The sequence below is a fragment of the Syngnathus acus genome, chromosome 23, assembly GCF_901709675.1.
Source record: "Syngnathus acus chromosome 23, fSynAcu1.2, whole genome shotgun sequence".
Classification (NCBI taxonomy): domain Eukaryota; kingdom Metazoa; phylum Chordata; class Actinopteri; order Syngnathiformes; family Syngnathidae; genus Syngnathus; species Syngnathus acus.
This window is the reverse complement of record NC_051107.1, coordinates 4,513,091-4,533,447: the sequence shown is the minus strand read 5'-3', so window position 1 is coordinate 4,533,447 and position 20,357 is coordinate 4,513,091. Positions and strand designations below refer to the sequence as shown.

Below are 20,357 nucleotides of genomic sequence, written 5' to 3'. Positions count from 1 at the left end.
CATCTGTAATCATTTTGGTGAATAGTGTTTTATTCTGAAAAGTAAACCCGGAAGTGTAACATTTCGCCTACATGCCGGGGGTAAGCTAACGAGCAGGATGTAGCGGTTCGTCTTTGGACCGTCTTTTTATTTCTTTTTCGCCTCACCGCGGCCGTCTGAGGTCCGTCTCTCTTCTCACGTCGACGCTGTGAGTAGATTTAAGGTGATGGGCGTTTGGGGGACCGCCATAAAAGCCGACTAACATCCTAAAAATGTCCAACATCCTTAATGCGACGTCCAAAGTGAAATGGGACCGCACGGCTGTAGCCAAGCGAGCCGTGTTTCTAGCGGCTGCTGCCTACGGCATCAAAACACTCTACCCGGTTATCTGTAGGCAGCTCTGCAAAAATCAAGCCGACAGACGAGTTGGAAACGGATCTGCGTGTTCGTTCAAAGACGCTGCCTATGCATCAAAGGCGTCCCCTGGGGTGAACGCGGAATTCTTCAAGCAGATCCTGGAACTTGCCAAAATTCTTTTCCCCAAATTGCTGTCCAAGGAGCTCGCTTTGCTTTCCTTGCACTCTGTGGCTCTGATCTCCAGGACCTTCCTGTCCATCTACGTGGCCAGCTTGGATGGCAAGATAGTGAAGACCATCGTGGAGAAGCAACCGAGGAGCTTCATGATCCAGCTCATCAAATGGCTCCTCATCGCTATCCCCGCCACTTTCGTCAACAGCGTCATCCGCTTCTTGGAATGCAAGCTGGCCCTGGCTTTCCGCACCCGCCTGGTGAACCACGCCTACCGGACCTACTTCACGGACCAGACCTACTACAGAGTCAGCAACATGGACGGGAGGCTGGCCAACCCGGACCAGTCCCTCACGGAGGACGTGATGATGTTCTCTCAGTCGGTGGCCCATCTCTACTCCAACCTCACCAAGCCGATCCTGGACGTGATACTCACCTCCTACACGCTCATCCGGACGGCTCGGTCCCGCGACGCCAACGCCAGCGGGCCCACGCTGCTGGCCGGCTTGGTCGTCTTCGCCACCGCTAAGGTCCTCCGGGCTTGCTCACCTAAATTCGGGAAACTGGTGGCCGAGGAGGCGCACCGGAAGGGTTACCTGCGCTACGTGCACTCTCGAATCATCGCCAACGCGGAGGAAATCGCCTTCTATCGGGGACACGGTGTAAGTCCGGTAATACGGTTCTACGGTGATGCAATCAAGTTTGTGACTGTGAGTTATCCTCGGCGACAGGTGGAGATGCGCCAGCTCCAGAAGTGCTACGGCGCGCTAGCCCAACAGATGAACCTGATCCTCTCCAAGCGCCTTTGGTACATCATGATCGAGCAGTTCCTCATGAAGTACGTGTGGAGCGCCAGCGGCCTCGTCATGGTGGCCGTGCCCATCATCACCGCCACTGGTTACGCCGACACCGGTGAGGAAAAAAAAAATAATCACGTCGGTGCTCACTCCAGTGTCTTCACAGACTTTTTGGATTTTTCTAGAAACGGCTGACGGCCACCCGCATCGGATGGTGAGCGAAAGGACGGAGGCGTTCACCACCGCCCGGAACCTTCTAGCCTCAGGAGGTGACGCCATTGAGCGAATCATGTCCTCCTACAAAGAGGTGCCCGAAAATCAACACGTCGACCTGACATTATTGATTATTATTTTTGATTGACATTCTTTGACAGGGTTTCCATGAACTAACCCAACCTCCATGCATTTGAACTTTACGAGCTGCGGGTCAGACTAATATTTATTTGTGGGACAGGTCACAGAGCTGGCGGGCTACACGGCGAGGGTCCACAACATGTTTGTGGTGTTCGAGGACGTCCAAAAGGGCGTCTACAAGCGCTCGTCGCTGACCGCCGCCAGCGGAGAAGACAAGAAAAGCAAACCGGGGATGCACATTGACGGGCCGCTGGAGATTAAAGGTACACGCTCCATCGCGACGGCCATGAGTGCAACTCTTGACCGTTCCTCTTCTCATGTCAGGCGAAGTGATCGACGTGGACAACGGCATCGTGTGCGAAAACGTCCCGATTATAACACCCAACGGGGACGTCGTCGTGTCCAGCCTCAACGTTAAGGTGGGATCACCTCATTTCTTTTTTTGTTTTCGGGGAAATCATTTTTTTTGCCTTCCAGGTGGACGAGGGCATGCACCTCTTGATCACGGGCCCCAACGGCTGCGGTAAAAGCTCCCTCTTCCGCATCCTCAGCGGTTTGTGGCCCGTGTACGGCGGGCGCCTCCACAAACCTTCCCCGCAGCACATGTTCTACATCCCACAGAGGTACACACACACACACACACACACTTCCGCTTATCGTCATTGTTTGACCCACCCCATTGGTGAACCCTTGTGTAATCGAATCCATTGTAACAGGAGCTTTCAAATAAATATTGAACTACTTTGAGCGTAAAGGTTGTCAGCGGCTAAATTGCGCTCGCAATTGTGTAAAGCTACCTTCTCTTTTTTTTTTTCTTTTATGCCGATAGTGAGAGATTAGTCGTTGTTAGCCAGCTTTGTTGGGGGAAAAATATCTTTTGGACCAATTAAATATTTGTCTCCAGGCCCTACATGTCGATAGGGTCTCTTCGGGACCAGGTGATCTATCCCGATTCGGTGGAGGACATGGCCGCCAGAGGACTTCGCGATAAGGACCTGGAGGCCATCTTGGATATCGTCAACCTCAACCACATCGTCACCAGGGAAGGAGGTAATTCGAAACCTTGCCAATCCCCCAAACAAAGAGCCCGATTGTCGCCGCTTAGTGGCCGCCGGAGTGTTTTTTTAAAACGCGCGAGCAAATTCCTTGATCAGTTACGCAATGCTAGAAGAGCGCCAAACAAAAAATGTCTCGTCGGCGTCCAGGCTGGGACGCCGAGCTGGATTGGAAGGACGTGCTGTCCGGAGGCGAGAAGCAAAGGATGGGCATGGCTCGCATGTTTTACCACAAGTAAGGACATCATAAATACACACACACAAGGATGACTCGTCTAATAAATGTTTGCGTCAGGCCGAAATACGCCCTGCTGGACGAGTGCACCAGCGCCGTCAGCATCGACGTGGAGGGTAAAATTTTCCAGGCGGCCAAAGACGCCGGCATCTCCCTGCTGTCCATCACGCACAGGCCCTCGCTCTGGTAAACACTCGGCCATCTTTCCTTCCCCACAAGTCCGTCCGTGAACCCCCTTTCGCTGACCCGGCAGGAAGTACCACACGCACCTGCTGCAGTTCGACGGCGAGGGCGGCTGGCGCTTCGAGCAGCTGGACACGGCCACGCGCCTCTCGCTCACCGAGGAGAAGCAGCGGCTGGAGAGCCAGCTGGCCGGCATCCCCGAGATGCAGCAGCGCCTGCACGAGCTCTGCAAGATCCTGGGCGACGACTCGGTGCTCAGAGCCGCCCGCGAGTGACGCACGGGAGCGGCTTTGGGGTTTGACCGTCGCCGCTCTTTCGGCCACTCCGTTTTAAAACGCGAACAAAGTCGTTTTTAGATCAAAAAAAGCCGTAGACCCTGATAATATTAATGCCAGTTCGTTAAATATTTTTAGAAAAAAAAAAAAAACTTATTTAGTTGAGTAAACACATGCACTTTTTGTCCAAACAGACAAGGCCTGATTTTTTTGACACTCCTGCCCTCACTTCAAGGTCGTCGCCACAAGGTGGCAGTAAAAGCAATATTTTATATTCAACCTTGCTTTGGCCAGAGCACAACAAAACAATGACTGTCATTGAATACACCTAAAATAATCATTTTTCTTGGGCAGGGATGTCAGATCATGAATTGGCTAAAATAGGGAGGAGTCATTTTTTAATTCTCTTTGTTTTATCGGCTCCCCATATGTATGTATTATTTCTTTTTTAAATGACCCTAATTTTATTGCAATTTTACGGACCCAGGGTTGAATTCCGTTTTGAGAACCACTGCTTTAGGCAACAGAGAAGAGCACAGAGTTCCATTCATTTCACAAATTGATCATTTGTTTTTAACAGAGCACTTTACTTTTTCAAGTCCGGTATCCCGATCCATTTGACGACAACAACAATCTGTTATTGGAGCGGATAATGACGCAGGGTCTGACCCCAGCACGGAGGGTCCTTTTGGTTTACCGAACAAACACAATGCACGAAAGAGGCCCCCTCTCCTGCTGAGCGGGCAGCTCATTCGCATGCGTGTCATGTGACCACCAGTTAAAGAATCCAATATTCTTTCTGTGGTGGAAGCTGGTTGTAATGAGGCGCGAAGGGAAATTCCTCCTCCTGCACCAAAATGTGTCTTTTATTTATTTTTTTGTAAACCTTATCAACTCAAATGTGACCCCTTGAGAACTAAAGTCAGCCCGCCCTTGTTTTAAACTCCAATCTGAGTTCGAGTCCCGCAGTCAAGTTGACTTTTGCTCCAGGAAGCCGCATTTCCCAGAAGGCTTCTGCCAGGGATAAAAAAAATAAAAATACCATGTTAGATATTCCAGATTGCTGGTTATGACGGACAATCAGTCTCATCCCGAATTCAGTTTTTTAACGAAACAAGAATTGTAAATGCTGCCCTGCTCAGGATTTCGGCCGCTGCTAGTTTAGTTTTTCCCACACAATGTGACTTTTATTGGCGTTTTAATGCCACTGTGAGCTTCTGATGCCACTATGCGACTTTACGAGGGTGTCTTCTTATTACTATTAGTATTAGCGGCTCTATACTCCACTCATTTGATAAAGCCTCACACAAGGTCGTGGGGTTGTCGTGGCAACAAGATTCACGCCTTCTTTGTCAGACTGCCAACAGAGGGCGCGCTTGACACAGTTGACTGAATAAGAATGTTTTATTACTGCTAATCTAATTCGTAGTGCCTATAAAATTAACACAAAAGTCTAACTTTATTTAGTCATGCCTCTGCTTGTAAGGAGGTGATGTTTTATTGCATGGTCGCTTTTTATCCCTTCAGAAAACAAGTCGGCACATAAGTCATCCCTTTTTTTGTAAGTGGGAAATTCAATGTATTCTGTTCAAGTTACGAATTATTACAATTGTCTGTACTAACCATGCATGTAGCGTGTTACATCATTTGGGAGCGGACATCCAGTTGACCTAATCTTGTGCATGCATTGGAGTTGACGTATTTTCAGCTTAAACAAGAGCAAAAATGTATTTTCTTGTTAATAAAACAATTTGCTGAAAAATTGCTCATTTCGCACATTTTAAGATTTTCTGTAGTTGAGCAAGAAAGTATTTTTAGGCTATGAATTAGTTCTTCAGTGGCGATCCCCGTACTAATGTACCGCTTGGGTGCAATAGTCTAGTTTGTCCACGCGGTGGCGACATTTCCCTACAAATAACGGTTTATGCAGCTAAGAGCTCGCTCTTTTTTTTTTAACAGTGCTTTCATTTAGTTAAAATAAAAATACATACGGAAGATTCGCTGGTCTACAGGTTGATTGATCACACTTTAAAGACTTGGAATTACTTTTTTCTTACAATTTTTGATGGCCATGATACCTAATAAAAATACATCATTATGAGATACGTAATGATTACGTGTTATTATTTCATGGACATTTTTTTCCCCTGTAGACGATAAAGATTAAGGATAAAGGTGTAATGAAAAGTCGAATTAAGGGAAACGCGACTATGGAGCCAACAAAGGAGGAGGAGATTTTGACGTCACAGACTCGCTCCCCAAACTCCCCCTCCATCCTCCTCCCTCCCACTCGCACGCCGTCTGGTGGATCTCTTCCACGCTGATCTCGCAGGACCCGGCGCATGCAGGTTCAGATGACAATGGAAGACCATCTTTTCCATGATCTTTAAAAACTCTAAATGTAAGACTTGGTTTTTTTTTTTGCACAGTAATGGAAGCTCCACGGACACGCGAGGAAGGAGGAGAAGGTGGGGGAAGACGGCGCTCCCTCTTCTTCTAAGAGGATAAAGGGGAAAGGGGGCTATTTTTAACCGGACTCTAGTGGACTCTACCTCGGGGCACAATGAGCGGTGGGGCGGATGAGAGCTCGGTGCGTGTCGCACTAAGGTAAGGATGCTTCTTGCTCCCACCTGCAAAAAAAAAAAACACACAACAGTGCAACCATATACAACAATGCCTGAAATGTAATATTTGCATAAGTTGCACTGATTTCTCCACGCAGACGCACCTTCGGGCTATAGGGCGCGTCTTCAGGTTGCTTTCAAAACAGTAACAACACAAATCAGCTGGCACTCACACAAGGAAGCCCGCTGGCGATTGTCATCAATAGTATCAATGAAAGCATGGCAGCCATGTTGAGGAGTCATGTGACCCTGCTTCATTCAACCTAAAGGTGTGATGAGGTCAAGTTTTGGTTTGTAAAAAAAATAATAATAATAATAATAATAAGTCTACAGACTCAAAAAAAAGGTTAATAAGATTAACAGTCAATTGATTTGTGCTGGGACATCAAGTGGCTACTTTGAACATACAAATAAATCTCCATGGTGACCTAATAGTGCCTCTCCCTAGCTTAATAGTTTAGTTAGGCGTGTTGACAGTCAGCACCTGCTTCAACCTGCAAAGGCCTAATCCTAAAGAAAAAATACAAATTGAGGAAATGTGTCATCGTGCTCGTTACATAACTATGTTTGCTCCTGAAAAAGAAGCCCCACAAGAAGAAATTTAACAATCCGTCCAGAGTCCAGTCAAAAGTTGCCCGTCGCCATTCTTTTAATAATTGATCCTGCGTCAAATGTCTTCTTTTGTAACATTCAGAACGTATCACATTTCTGCAGGAGTAACGGTACTAATGCAATGTGGGACGTGCTAACTAATAGTAGCACCAATATATCTATATATAAAGAACTAGCTAGCTACATATTTTCTATTGTCAATTCCAGGGCAAAGGCTAAGCACCTTCTGCCTGTGTGGTGTGTGTGTGTGTCCCTAATGAATTTTTATGAAGCAACCCAAGCGAACTGAAGCGAAGCAGGCTGCTCACCATCTGCCAGCTGCTATCATGTGATGGTGCAGATCACAATAATCATCATAATTTACTTTTTTTTTTTCCTACTTCCTGTCCAATGACCTTAAAGACAAGGACGCAGATCAGCCAGACAAGGATAACAATGACAATGCTGACTCAGCATAATACTTCCTTCCTTTCATCTTTTGCCAATAATTCACTAAAGTGCGCATTAATAGTGAGCAATTTTATTTTGGGGTAATCTCTAATAATCTTTTTCCCCTCTTTTCATCCTTCTACCTGCCGGTGGCAGACGTCCTATGAAAGAACCCCTTTTATTTGCTTGCTCTTATTACATAACAGCAACATTGTGGTGGACCTACAGGCATTTTTTTTTTTTTATGCACTGGTGTGTCTCATCATGTACAAAACGACACTGAGGCCTGCGGACAGCACTTCAAATAGTGTCCTCCACATTTCACAATCTTATAATGTCCCAATTTTTTTGTCCGTAATTCCGATGCTGCAAAGTGATGACCTACATTGTGTGACTTCACCTCTGCGGTAAAGACAATTGATCAGCACTTCTTTCCAGAAGTATGATGTCATCGTTGGTTCTCGTCATTTTCGAGAGTTCTGGTGGCTTTTTTGTCCGCCGGGCTTTCATGTGAGGGCGAGTGTCCTGTTTCTGAGGCTGTCATTGTAATCGTAATAATGAGCCTGAGAAACTTTCATGGATTGTTGGGGAGGAGGTAGTCAAAGCCAGTGTGTGTGTGTTTAAAAAAAGAATACACCTTGGAAAAAAAAGAAAAATTGCAATTAAAATGTGCAGTTTATTTTTCAAAATCGTCCAGCCCTAATCGAGTGCAGTCAAATTGAGTTCACTCCTCAGGAATTCACGATGGGAAGTAAAAGTATCCCTTTAATCCTCTCCGCATGAGGCTTTAAGTATTTTATTTTTCATTCTTCCACTTGAGTGAATCTGTCAGATGACTTTTACAGTTTTTTTTTTTTTACATTTAGTATGTGACTTGTCTCACAGTGCACGCGAGGGCCAGAGTGAGCGTTAAGGGTGTAGCAGTGTTGGATTTCCGAGGAAAAACATCGGACAAGGACTCTGTGTGTGTGTGTCCGAGACGGACGGTTAGCGCCTGCAGAGAAAAAAAATGTTTTGGGTTGAACCATAATCAAAATATTCCTTCCACACACAAATAAAAACGGACTGTATGTCTGCGTTTTACTGCCCCCTTATGGCCACAACGCAAACAAATATGCACACAAACATATATTGGAATGCGGCCAAAATATTAATCATTATTTTCTCATTTGGTGGCTTCAGTCGTGAGAGGTTTCCAAGCAGGAGATGATGTCATATATTTAAGAAGGAACAAATTCTTAATGAAATCCAGGGCGGGTTCTGTTTACTCTTGTGTGAACAGCGAGTCTTCTATTCAGATTTTTGAAAGAAAGAATGAAGTCCAACTGGATGTGACTCGTTGGTTCCTCTCTAACAAGACCACTCAGTTTAATATACTGTATATTTTATATACAATATATATACACATATACTATATTAGAGGTGATTTTATATTTCTGTTACTAGAAAATAGTAAAAAGTACATTGGATTTGTCTTCCCCCAACAGGATTCGTCCTCAGCTGGCCCGAGAGAAGATCGAAGGCTGCCACATTTGTACTTACGTGATGCCCGGGGAGCCGCAGGTGGTCCTGGGCAAGGACAAGGCCTTCACGTACGACTTTGTCTTCGACATTGACACCCAGCAGGACGCCATTTACGGCGACTGCACCGAGAGTCTCATCGAGGGTTGCTTCGAGGGTTACAACGCGACCGTATTCGCATATGGACAGGTAGGGGATGCAAACGAGAAAGTGCCTCGCCTTTTATTCTTCCGGAATTCCCGTCAAGTAGTCTTTCACGCACACACTTCTTTCAGGGGGTCCAGCAGGAAGCACCCCTCATGTTGCATTCCATTGAAATCACCATGACGACCACCCCATCCTCCCCGTCTTTCCCCGCCACGAACTGACTGCTTTTATTTATTTAACGGAGAAATATCGTGCTTTTTTTTTTTTTGCAATTTAAAACATGGCTTGACTTGCGAGTGTCCATGACCACAAGGGGCGGAGTCAGTGTGGCAAGACAAACAGGGAGTAAAGCATACCTTGACTACCCTTTGTTCTCCCCAAAGACCGGTTCGGGGAAGACGTACACCATGGGAACCGGCTTCGACGTCAACATCGGCGAGGACGAGCTGGGTATCATTCCCAGGGCCGTCAATCACCTGTTCCGGGGCATCGAGGAACGGAGGCAGGCTGCCACCGAGCAGGGAAAGCCCGTTCCCGAGTTCAAGATTAACGCTCAGTTCCTGGAGGTACATAACAGAAAATATCATGGTTTCATCGTGCGATTCCTTCAACCACCAGGGGGCAGTATAACTGCTCAGTTGACAGCAGCAGTGTAAAAATTGCAGAGGATAAAGAATATATGCCTGAACTTTGGATCAATGTTTAAATTGACATTGTAGCTATACAACGAGGAGGTGGTGGACCTGTTTGACGTGGAGGCCAGGAGGCAGAGGTCGAGCGTGCGCATCCACGAGGACGCCAACGGCGGCATCTACACGGTCGGCGTCACCACGCGCAGCGTCAACTCCGCGGCCGAGGTTGGTGAGACGCAGAATTGGAATTAACATTTTTCGGTTAATAATGACGTTTGGGAAAATGTAGATGATCCAGTGTCTGAAGCTGGGCGCCTTGTCCAGAACCACGGCCAGCACTCAGATGAACGTGCAGAGTTCACGCTCCCACGCTATCTTCACCATCCACCTGTGCCAAGTTCGAATGTGCTCACCCGATAACGTAAGCGCAGAACTTCGCTCTGCGTGTTAGCTCAGCGATTCACGTCAACTTTGTCTTCCAGGATAACGCGGCTGACAACCGCCAGGCGAGCGACATCGACGAGTTCGAGACGCTGTCGGCCAAGTTCCATTTTGTAGACCTGGCCGGTTCCGAGAGGCTTAAAAGAACCGGAGCCACTGGCGAACGGGCCAAAGAAGGCATCTCCATCAACTGTGGACTGGTTAGAAAAATCATCTTGAGACATTTGATTAATTGGCAAAGTTAGTTTGTGTATTGATTGTGAATATTTATATTATAAATTATAAAAAAAATAAAAACAACTAGTTTTATAAATTATAAAAAAATATTTTTGTCTCATTTTTAAAATTATTTTAAAAAAACTACAATGTCTATATTTTTAATCATTTTTTTCTTCAAATGACAATTTTATTTTGTTGCCTCAGCTTGCCCTGGGCAACGTGATCAGCGCACTCGGCGACAGGAGTAAGCGTTCCACCCACGTGCCTTACCGAGACTCCAAACTCACCCGTCTGCTGCAAGATTCACTCGGCGGGAACAGGTTTGCGATCAACCGCCATTTTCAGAGCTCCATTTCCACAACGTGATTATCATTTTCACCTCCTTCAGTCAAACGGTGATGATCGCTTGCATCAGCCCGTCCGACCGCGACTTCATGGAGACCTTGAACACTCTGAAATACGCCAACCGGGCACGGAACATCAAAAATAAGGTGATGGTGAACCAGGATCGCGCTAGTCAGCAGATTAGCGCCTTGAGGACGGAGATGGCCCGGCTGCAGATGGAGCTGATGGAGTACAAAACGGTGAGGGACGTCCTGGTTATGGAAGAAATGAGCGGATAGCGTTTACGGTCATCCGTCTCGTTCAGGGTAAGCGAATGATCGGCGAGGACGGCATGGAGGGCATCAACGACTTGGTCCACGAGAACGCCATGCTCCAGACGGACAATAACAATTTGAGGGTGAGGGTGAAGGCCATGCAGGAGACCATCGACGCCCAGCGAAGCAGACTCACGCAAATCCTCAGTGATGGAGCCAATCAGGCGCTGGCCAAAGCAGGTGAAAATGACAAAATATAAATCGGCATTTCTCAATTTGTTTTACCGCCATTGAAGTGGGACTTCCGCTTTCAGGTGAAGGCAACGAGGAAATCGGCAACATGATCCACAACTACATCAAGGAAATCGAGGAGCTCAGGTACCACATCGGCGACTCACAATTTTGAAAAGACCGCCATGCGAAGAATCACTTCTTCTCCCCGCCGACAGGGCCAAACTTCTGGAGAGCGAGGCCCTCAACGAGAACCTGCGGAAGAGCCTGGTGCGCGCCTCCACTCGCTCGTCGCTGTACGTTGGCCCCGCCTCCTTCTCCCCGGCCCTCGAGAAAGAAGCCAACGACGTCATTGAGATGGCCAAGAAAGACCTGGAGAAGCTCAAGAAGAAGGAGAAGAAGAAGAAAAAGAGGTATGTGTTTTAGATGTGTGTTACCATAGCAACAGGTCATCAAATGGTTCCATGAGCAAATATATATTTTTTTTATATCTCCATATTTGCAACTGCTTCTCACTTTCTCTTCCTCTCTTGCTCTCTTGCAAACTTCCCTCACTTAAACTTGTCTACCCCCCCATCCTCATCCTCCCCCCCCCCCGAAGACTGAGGCAGTCCCAGCTGGACGATCGGCAACAGGACGGCAGGTTCGCTCCATCCCATCCAGGGAATCGGGGGGACAAATACCTGAACCTCCTTTCAATTACAGGCTCTGATTTTAAATTAATAAATTGGAATAAATAAATAAATAAATTTATAATAAATGGTAAATTAAAATACATTTATTTTTTTGCATAAAAAAAATATACATTTATTAAATAAATACATTTAAATACCTTTTACGACTATTACATAGACAGTTTTCATTAAAAAAAAAAAAAAAGCCAAGTAATTGAAATGAAGGATTTCAGTGGATTTTCCTCTTATCACCAACAAATGACTGCTAATCTCCGACTTTTCCCGCACAGGTGGTTTTGCACTCCCGGAAGGGAAAAATCCTCTGTCTAATCCCTCTTTCATCACTTTTAGTATGTGGCAGCGCTGTGAAATTAGTGATTGTCATAAAGTGATGATATGTGATCCGCTCCTGATTGACTTGCATGTACCTTTCCTTTCGTGTCAAAACAATCAAGCACCACTTAACTCAAAACAATTTTCTCCTCCAGCGTAATTAAAGAAGAAACGCCGGACAATGATCAGGAACGAGGCGGCAACGAAGCAGAGGTGGTACGTTAAAAAACGAAAATATTTATGTTGATTAGACGCCAAAGTGTGAGTTTTGGTTGTACGTGACAAGGAGGGAAGCGATCACGAGGAAGTCGAGGACGGCGATGAAGATGACTCGGATTCGGCTGGGGAGGAGACGTCCGAGGAGTCCGGCGCGGAGGAGCTAGATGACAAAGGTAAAAAAAAAAAAATAAAAATAAGACCAAGCCGTGATATGACGAATTTTGTAGAAGACGTCCAGGCCGACTTGGCCAACATCACGTGCGAGATCGCCATCAAGCAGAAGCTGATCGACGAGTTGGAGAACAGCCAGCGGCGCCTCCATACGCTTAAGCAGCAGTACGAGCACAAGCTGGTCATGCTGCAGAATAAAATTCGAGACACGCAGCAGGAGAGGGACAAAGTGCTCCACAACATGGGTGAGAGAAAAAAAAAACGACAAAAAAACGAACATCTTTAATACATATGTCTACATTTCGATTGCACCGTCCAGGTTCAGTGGAGTCCTGCACCGAAGAGAAGGCCAAGAGGATCAAGGCCGAGTACGAGAGGAAGCTGAGCTCCATGAACAAGGAGCTGCAGAAGCTCCAGTCCGCTCAGAAGGAGCACGCTCGTCTCCTCAAGAACCAGTCGCAGTACGAGAAGCAGCTCAAGAAACTGCAGCTGGACGTCACAGAGATGAAGAAGACTAAGGTTTGCTCTCTTTTTTTTTTTAGAATAGTTAATGCAGCAGAAGCTGGTTGGAATATACGTTTGTCCACTAGGTGGCACTAATGCGTCAGATGAAGGAGCAACAGGAACGTAACAGAGCCACCGAGTGCAAGAGGAACAGGGAGATTGCATCTCTGAAGAAAGACCAACGAAGATCTGAGGTGCCCGATTCGTGTCGGGACACAAAATCATTTAAATGCTAACCAATGTAGTGGCAGACATCATCCTTTAGGGGGAGCTATTTGCATATGGATTCACATTTTCACTGTTATCTTCATTAATTTTGCCGGACAGCATCAAGTAAAACAGCTTGAGGCACAGAAGAGACAGCAGGAGTTAATTCTTCGTAGGAAGAACGAAGAGGTAAGAGCATTATTTTATTTTTGCTCGTCATTGGAACTGAAATGCTTTTTCTGAACTGCAGGTGACTGCTCTGAGGCGGCAGGTGAGGCCGCTGTCGGGCAAGGCGAGCAGGAGAGTCACCTTACCCGAAATCTCGGAACCGTTCCATCGGAGCGCCCCGGGAAGGCCGTACTCCTCGGGAACGTCCAACGGCGCCAGGTGTGGAAACTCGACTCTATTTTGTTAGCGTAAAAGAAAATCGGGAAAGAAAAAAACTCTTTGCCTTCAGGAGTTCGCCAATAGGAAGCAGATACCTGAGCCGGAACGCCAGGGCCAAATGGCAATCATTGGAGCGGCGGGTCAGTGACATCATCATGCAGCGGATGACCATCTCCAACATGGAAACGGATATGAATCGACTCATGAAGGTCAGATATTCCAAGCAAATCAATCCGAGCTCCCTTGATATTGAAACTCCCGCTACCACTCAAGCAAAGGGAGGAGCTAACCAAGCGTCGAGAGCGAGTGTCCAGGAAGAAAACCAAGATGGCGGCGGAGGCGGCCCCGGACGCCGAGCGTTCGCTGACTCCCTTGAACGAAGAGTTGGAGTCTTTGAACGCTAACATCGACTACATCAACGACAGCATCGCGGACTGTCAGGCCAACATCATGCAGATGGAGGAGGCCAAGGTGAATACGTGATGCAACATCTCACTATTTCATGGACATACATGCTCGATTGTTTTTGGGTCGTAGGAAGAAGGCGACACCGTGGACGTAACGGCGGTGGTCAGCTCGTGTAATCTATCAGAGGCTCGTTTCCTTTTGGATCATTTCATGACCATGGCCATGAATAAGGTGACACGGACTTCCTGTTATGTTAGCGGAGCATCAGACCAAAATTGTGTTCCTCGCAGGGCCTGCAAGCGGCTCAGAAGGACTCTCAGCTGAAGGTGATGGAGGGCCGGCTGAAGCAGACGGAGATCAACAGCGCCACGCAGAACCAGCTGCTGTTCCACATGCTGAAGGAGAAAGCCGAGATCAACCCCGAGCTGGACGCACTGCTGGGGAGCGCTCTCCAAGGTCAGAACGCCTTTTGACTTTTAATGAAGCTTCATGAACCAGTTGCTGTGACGTCTCACTGTACACTTTTTTTAAAGCCCTTCATTTAAACCAACAGTGCCATCTAGAGGAATCGAAAAATACTGCAACTGGTTCATGAATCAAATTTGAAGCTTCACTGTGACTGATTATGTATAATTTCCCTCTTTTGCTCTTTAATTGGGTTTCAATTTGATTTCTTTTTGTCTTTTTTTTTTGGTGTGAACTCAAGAGTTAGGTTACCTGTCACCAGGTGAGTAATAGTGTTTCGAGAACTTCAAGATTTCAAATATGCAAATGAGCTGGGAGAAATCTTCAAGTGCGATTCATCGTGACCCCTTGTTACAGTATCTTCAACTTCTGAATAGTTGTTTGCTTCCCTTTTGTGTGACCTTTATCTCCTTTTTTACCCTTCTGTGCTTTAAGCCTGCATTTTTATTCTACTGTAAGGAATCAAGTAAATGATTTTTTTCCGATTTCTAGAGAACGGGGACGAAAGCAGCAGCGATGAGTCGAACGCCAGCCCGGCTGCAGACGGAAGGTAATATTGGGGATATTCAAATAATTGAAATCAAGCTACTGATCGAAGCCTGATATCGTTTCAGCGCACTGCCGTCAGATCTGATGAAGTTTTGTGGCGACTCCCGTCCGAGAAATAAGGTGGCGCACAGCGACACGATCACGCCAAATGTCACTCATATTTTGTTATGGAATAATCGATGTCGAATTGCCGCAGGCTCGGAGGAGGACCGCGACACAGATGGAGCTTCTCTACGCCACCGCGGGAGATTCGCCCTTCGATTCGCCTACCGGCGACTTCTCGGGTCCTTTGCTTCCTCTCGCCGATCCGGATCCGGGCCGCGAATCCCCGTCTTCGATCTCGGCTCGCTCGGCCGGCGTGTAAGCGTTAACACAAAAGCTCCTTTCAGACGGGCTGACTCGTCACACTTTTGATTTCCGATAGCTTCCGATCGAGGTCACCGATAAGCAGCGCTGAGAGGCAGCAGCTTGAGCGCTCGCCTCTTACCCGCAGGAAAATGCAAGAAACTCCAACGGCTACATCAGGGAATGCTAAAACGCGAGCGTAAGAAGTCGGACTTTGTCGCCCCCTTGTGGCTCACATAGACAATTACAACACTTTTATTTGGTTTTATTTTTCAGATTGGATGAGTCTTCTGTAGTTGACAGCCATAGGTACTCTTCTTTATTTACTTTTGTTTGGTATCATAGTAGTGGAAAAAGTAGAAAATTCCATTTTGAAATCATTTCCGCCGATTGGAATTAAATTAAGTTAGCCACTGTAAGTAGGCTATTTATTTATTTATTTATTTATTTAATTAGTTAATTAAATAAATCATAATGTATCTATTTTAAATGCTAAATTATTTTTTTTGTCTTTCATTCCAGAGGCGTAATCAGCCCCATAGAACCGCCCAAGACCAGCCGGGCGGCCAAACTTCAATGTGTGCACGTTGCCGAGGGACACACCAAGCCTGTACTCAGTGTGGACGTCACCGAAGATCTCCTCTTTACAGGATCCAAAGGTAAATATTATTATTTTTTTTTTAATTAAAGTACACCATCCTCCCATTTTCTTTAGATCGAACGTGTAAGGTGTGGAATTTGGTGACCGGTCAAGAGATCATGTCTTTAGCGGATCATCCTAGCAGCGTCGTCTCAGTCAGGTATCAATCATTAAATATGTATTTTATTTCCAATTATTTGAAAGACTACAGTCTGTTTTGATATTGCAGGTACACTTCCAGCCTGGTCTTTACCGTTTCCAATGCGTACATCAAAGTGTGGGATATAAGAGATTGCGCAAAATGTATACGCACGCTTACGTAAGTTCTGTTATGGCCGTCGTTGTCCAAGATATTCGTCATAATAATAATAATCTCGCTTGCTTTAGGGCTTCGGGTCAAGTTGCCACGGGCGACACTTGTTCCTCAACCCGGAGTTTTTCCATCCCTCCGGGTGAAAGTCAGATCAACCAGATCGCCATCAATCCCGCCGGTTCCTTCCTGTATGCTGCCGCCGGGAATGCGGTCCGCATGTGGGATCTTCGCAAGTCAGTTTAACATGTTTTTTTTAAACACAAATCTATCATTACCGTAAATTTCGGTCTATAATCTATAAATTTTGAACCCTGAATCACGAGTTTTAGCTGGTGCGGCTTATAGTCCAGTGCGGCTTATAGTCCGAAGATTACGGTAAATGAGTGAACATCAGTGATTCACCAATGTAACCATTTTTTAAACTTCATAAAATACTATACTCCGCCTATTCCCATAAAAAAATTGATGGAAATTCACGTCATTGGGTTAATTTTGTACCATCAACTATTAAAACGGGTGAAAACACTGATGCTAATCGTTGACTTTTGTCTGTGAGCTAGGTTCGCCTCTACCGGGAAGCTCACCGGCCATTTAGGAACCATCACGTGTCTGACGGTCGATAAATTAGGTAACGGACAAGACCTGGTCCTCACCGGCTCTAAAGACCATCACATTAAAGTAGGAGACGCGCTCAAAACGTTGTCACGACGATGTTCGAATTAAGCAAATGACAAATTGATGTTTGCCAGATGTTCGAGGTGACGGAAGGAGCTCAGGGGAGTATCGGTTCCTGCCACACGTTGGACCCCGCTCATCAGGAGAGCGTGGAGTCTCTGGCCTTGCACGGGGACTTTCTCTACAGCGGCTCCAAAGACCACTACATCAAAAAATGGGACTTGGCCAGTAGGCGCTTGCTGCAGGTAAGATTGAAACGCCCATCAAATCATTTTGAAAATTCCAAATTGAGTCTCGGGTCTTTCTTCTAGAAGTCAGTCAGTTCCCAGACGGATTGGGTTAGCGCTTTGGGCGTGGTTCCCGGCACTTTGGCGTTGCTCAGCGGATGCAGAGGCGGGCTTCTCCGGCTGTGGCACGTCGACTCACTAGCGCCCCTAGGGGACATCCAAGGCCACGACAGCCCCATTAACGGCCTGGCGACCAACAGCAGTCATCTGTTCACCGCCTCCGAGTAAGTCATGTTGCAAATGTCTTTCTGTCACTCATAAATAATTTTTAATTGTTTATTTTGCTCGCAGTGATCGCACAGTGAAGATTTGGGAAGCCAAAGGATCTCTCGAGGATGGAGTCCTTTGACAGCTATGATTCTGCTACAGTTCAAATCCTCCCAGTCTTTACTCGTTTGCATTGATTTTATTTTTCTTCTTCCAAATGCTGGATGGTCAACATTTTTGGACTTTCTGTGTGTTTCTTTTCTAGTCTTGACTGTGTGAATCCAAGGACCAAAATACTACTGAAGCTGCATTGTCTTATTATTATTATTATGTAAACGAGTTTTTATATACTTTGTATGGCCGGACACTTTGACGAGAGGTTTCTGTGTCCATCAAGTATCTGTAGCCTTAATGCAGTAAAAAAAAAAAAAATCCGTTATGTTCTCATGCATTGTGTCGTGCAATGTAACTTGTCATGAGTGTTTTATTTTTTTTAATTTACAGCTCACCGCCCCGTCTAGTCTTTATCTTGGTAAGTTAGGCTTTTCTTATCTTCCTGAAAATGTGATATACATTTCAATATGGGTTGGTACTGGTCAAAAGAAGATATGTCAGTAAAAAAAAAAGAATTATCAGCTGCCTTTTGCACTTGACTGACTGCTGAGTTGTTGTTTTTGTAGCATTTAAGTGTGAATATCATTGTCACTGTTTTCCTGTTGATTAACTGAGGCTGCAGCGTGAGAATAAATTTCAAATTACTCATTTTTTTTTGTAATTGTATTAACATCTAATAGCCACATGGTGGCAGCAAAATGCAGCGACAAGGCATATCAAAACTAATACCCAACTTCCATCACAAGATAATAAAAAAAAGCTCTGGGTATTTTTATCAATCCAATTATTCACACTCAAGAGAAATAATACATTTTTTGTCTCATATTCGGATGATTCACATGACTTTATTGTTCATTCATGACATCACGAAGAGTTCCGGTGATCCAATTTCACCAGAGCACAGTAAAAATTTAACTTGGCAACTTCGATCAATTTAATCTATGAAGATTTCAACCCCGTGAGAAGTGTTATGACAGCAAGTATGAAAACAAAATAAAAGCGAGAAGCGTTCACAGGGCGGCCGTGAAATGAGAAGACAAACATCCAATTAAGAGCCAGTTAAAAAAGATGCAAGCAGCAAGGTTCAGATGGACTGGGTCAATATCCACCCTTTGGTTTCTATCTCCCCACTGAGTGAATCCTGCGGCTAAAAATACTCACGCTGCTTTATGACCAGAACTGATGAGCCGTGATCGTGTAGCTCGCTTAATGCGCTCGCAGCTACCCGAACACCCCGTCCTTGGATTATCACACGTTCCCCCGGATCATCAGAAGGAGGGATGTCTTCTTACCTGTAAAATGAAACAATTTGGGAATAAATGACAATGGGGCTGCTCTTGGGATTTGCCTGCGAGCAAACATCTACTTGACGCTCAATAAAAGAGCAGGTCAATAATAATCATGTCCGAGGTGGAATCCGAGAGTGAGTGCAGTAGCGGTTGTAAGAACATCTTTGAAACAAGGTCAGAAGCATTGGCGGAGCTAGGTTTTTTTTTTTATCGGCGTGGGGGGGGGGGGGGGGTGGCGTTCAAGGATATATGCTTGACTTTTTTTTTTGTAGAAAAAGAAATCCATCAAAAAAGGGGGATTATGTGTTTTACAGGACATGGGTGGAAATGTGGGGGGGAAAAAACTTGGAAAATGTCCAAAAATAATTATCTGCCCAGGCACTTGAAGATTAAGAATAAAAAATAAACGTTGCAGTGGATTTCCCAACGCCTCGTAGTCCAGGCAACCTGCCTTTCAATTCAATTGAAAAGCAATTTCAAGATGTACAGTAGCTTCTGTTCCATGTTCTTCTTTCAAGCGTCTCAACTTTGGTCTTGTACTAATCATTACATTGTGAGATTCTCATTGCACGGTTCAAGAAATGTCATTTGTAACCTGCATTAAAGCAAGGCCCCAGCGACCTTCATTGTTAATTGTATTCCATTGCTGTGTAGTTAAAACAGCAGAGTTGCCAGGTTATTACCCGAATATTTCACCACAAATGAGTTTTTGTCAAATTAAATGTGTGCTTACTGCAAAAGAGGAAGCGCTCGCATTCACAGCCGACGCATTCGTTTTTCTGGACATCTTAATGGAAACGCACTTTTAAAAAAGAAAAAGTGCTGCATTCTTCAAATGTTCAAGCACATTACAAGTAAATGTGCACGTGCCCCCCGTGGCAAATCACAAGATGAATGGAATTCCTGCTCTGGTCGTGTGTAATAATTGTGCAATTTATTCTCAAGCTTCATGTATTATGCATGTCCGTGGAAGCAACCGCTGAATTATGATTCAGTGGTTTGATCATTGTTGCAATAGAGTTCAAAAGTTGTCATCTGCTGGTATATTTTTACAAGCCTTCATTTTATTCTGTATTGGGAATTTGAGATTAGCCAAAGCAGGAAAAACTAAAAGTTTCGACAAGCATTGTTTGTCGGGTAATACATTTGTTTTTGTTTTGTTTTAATTAGTGCAACACGAGTGCTTCCTTCATTAAGCTCTTCAGGAAACAAATACATCTTCATAATATCACACTCCTCCTTGTCTTGTCGCATTCATCACACAATCTTTTTATCCTATGCCAGCGGGAGGGTATTTTCAGTTCATTAAATCAGATGCACAGCAAAAGTAAACAACAAAGGGCGGGATGGATCATTGGTGTCTTGAAATAAAAAGCAGTAATACTCCTAATATTGGCTTAATAAAAAAAAAAGAGTTTGTGTGCATTCATAGTAATAGAAAATTGCAAGATATTGTTCACTAATTAAGTATTACTAATTAAGTTACAGGATTGCACATTCGGTGTTAGCTGCTATGCTAACGTGTTTCAGGACAACAATAATATGCATTTTTCTGTATTTTGTGCATACTTGAAAACACACTCATCTAATTATATATCTAATCAAAAATATTCTCAATTATATGAAGTGTATGAATGAATAAAAGTGAGTGAGGAGGTAATTGAGCGCGCATTCTTGGCTGCATGCCGACGTTTGCTTCCGCCGCTGCG

At 45.3% G+C, this 20,357-nt stretch overlaps 3 protein-coding genes across 20 annotated transcripts in view; all 3 read left to right on the top strand.

The window, feature by feature from the left end:
• Positions 1–20,357, top strand: part of LOC119117275 — a 376,942-nt gene that overhangs the window by 205,928 nt on the left and 150,657 nt on the right. The gene's annotated exons all lie outside the window — the stretch shown is intronic.
• Positions 53–4,417, top strand: LOC119117180 (ATP-binding cassette sub-family D member 2-like). The gene is made up of 10 exons (XM_037243324.1): positions 53–1,169; positions 1,239–1,419; positions 1,490–1,611; positions 1,759–1,921; positions 1,983–2,077; positions 2,136–2,281; positions 2,563–2,708; positions 2,864–2,948; positions 3,009–3,134; positions 3,202–4,417. Exons 1-10 carry the CDS (start codon positions 252–254, stop codon positions 3,404–3,406), a joined length of 2,187 nt encoding a protein of 728 aa, XP_037099219.1. The 5' UTR covers positions 53–251; the 3' UTR covers positions 3,407–4,417.
• Positions 5,687–18,007, top strand: LOC119117297 (kinesin-like protein KIF21A). Its single transcript, XM_037243513.1, has 37 exons — positions 5,687–6,013; positions 8,559–8,781; positions 9,123–9,305; positions 9,459–9,596; positions 9,661–9,792; positions 9,854–10,012; positions 10,236–10,351; positions 10,420–10,615; positions 10,681–10,870; positions 10,945–11,008; positions 11,080–11,274; positions 11,463–11,504; positions 12,024–12,084; positions 12,155–12,260; positions 12,315–12,503; positions 12,578–12,777; positions 12,849–12,956; positions 13,090–13,158; positions 13,220–13,356; positions 13,427–13,565; positions 13,630–13,827; positions 13,894–13,995; positions 14,055–14,220; positions 14,471–14,491; positions 14,722–14,779; positions 14,844–14,898; positions 14,975–15,138; positions 15,203–15,322; positions 15,400–15,432; positions 15,646–15,782; positions 15,839–15,923; positions 15,993–16,082; positions 16,151–16,309; positions 16,637–16,754; positions 16,826–16,996; positions 17,066–17,262; positions 17,330–18,007. Exons 1-37 carry the CDS (start codon positions 5,970–5,972, stop codon positions 17,385–17,387), a joined length of 4,623 nt encoding a protein of 1,540 aa, XP_037099408.1. The 5' UTR covers positions 5,687–5,969; the 3' UTR covers positions 17,388–18,007.

Excerpts from the sequence above, each read along its gene's own strand:
- LOC119117180 (XM_037243324.1), top strand. The coding sequence starts at position 252 with ATGTCCAACATCCTTAATGCGACGTCCAAAGTGAAATGGGACCGCACG. Across the intron at positions 2,282-2,562 it reads ATGTTCTACATCCCACAGAG|GCCCTACATGTCGATAGGGT; the intron begins GTACACACACAC and ends ATTTGTCTCCAG. Across the intron at positions 2,709-2,863 it reads CATCGTCACCAGGGAAGGAG|GCTGGGACGCCGAGCTGGAT; the intron begins GTAATTCGAAAC and ends GTCGGCGTCCAG.
- LOC119117297 (XM_037243513.1), top strand. The coding sequence starts at position 5,970 with ATGAGCGGTGGGGCGGATGAGAGCTCGGTGCGTGTCGCACTAAG. Across the intron at positions 8,782-9,122 it reads CCGTATTCGCATATGGACAG|ACCGGTTCGGGGAAGACGTA; the intron begins GTAGGGGATGCA and ends TTCTCCCCAAAG. Across the intron at positions 10,616-10,680 it reads AGCTGATGGAGTACAAAACG|GGTAAGCGAATGATCGGCGA; the intron begins GTGAGGGACGTC and ends CGTCTCGTTCAG.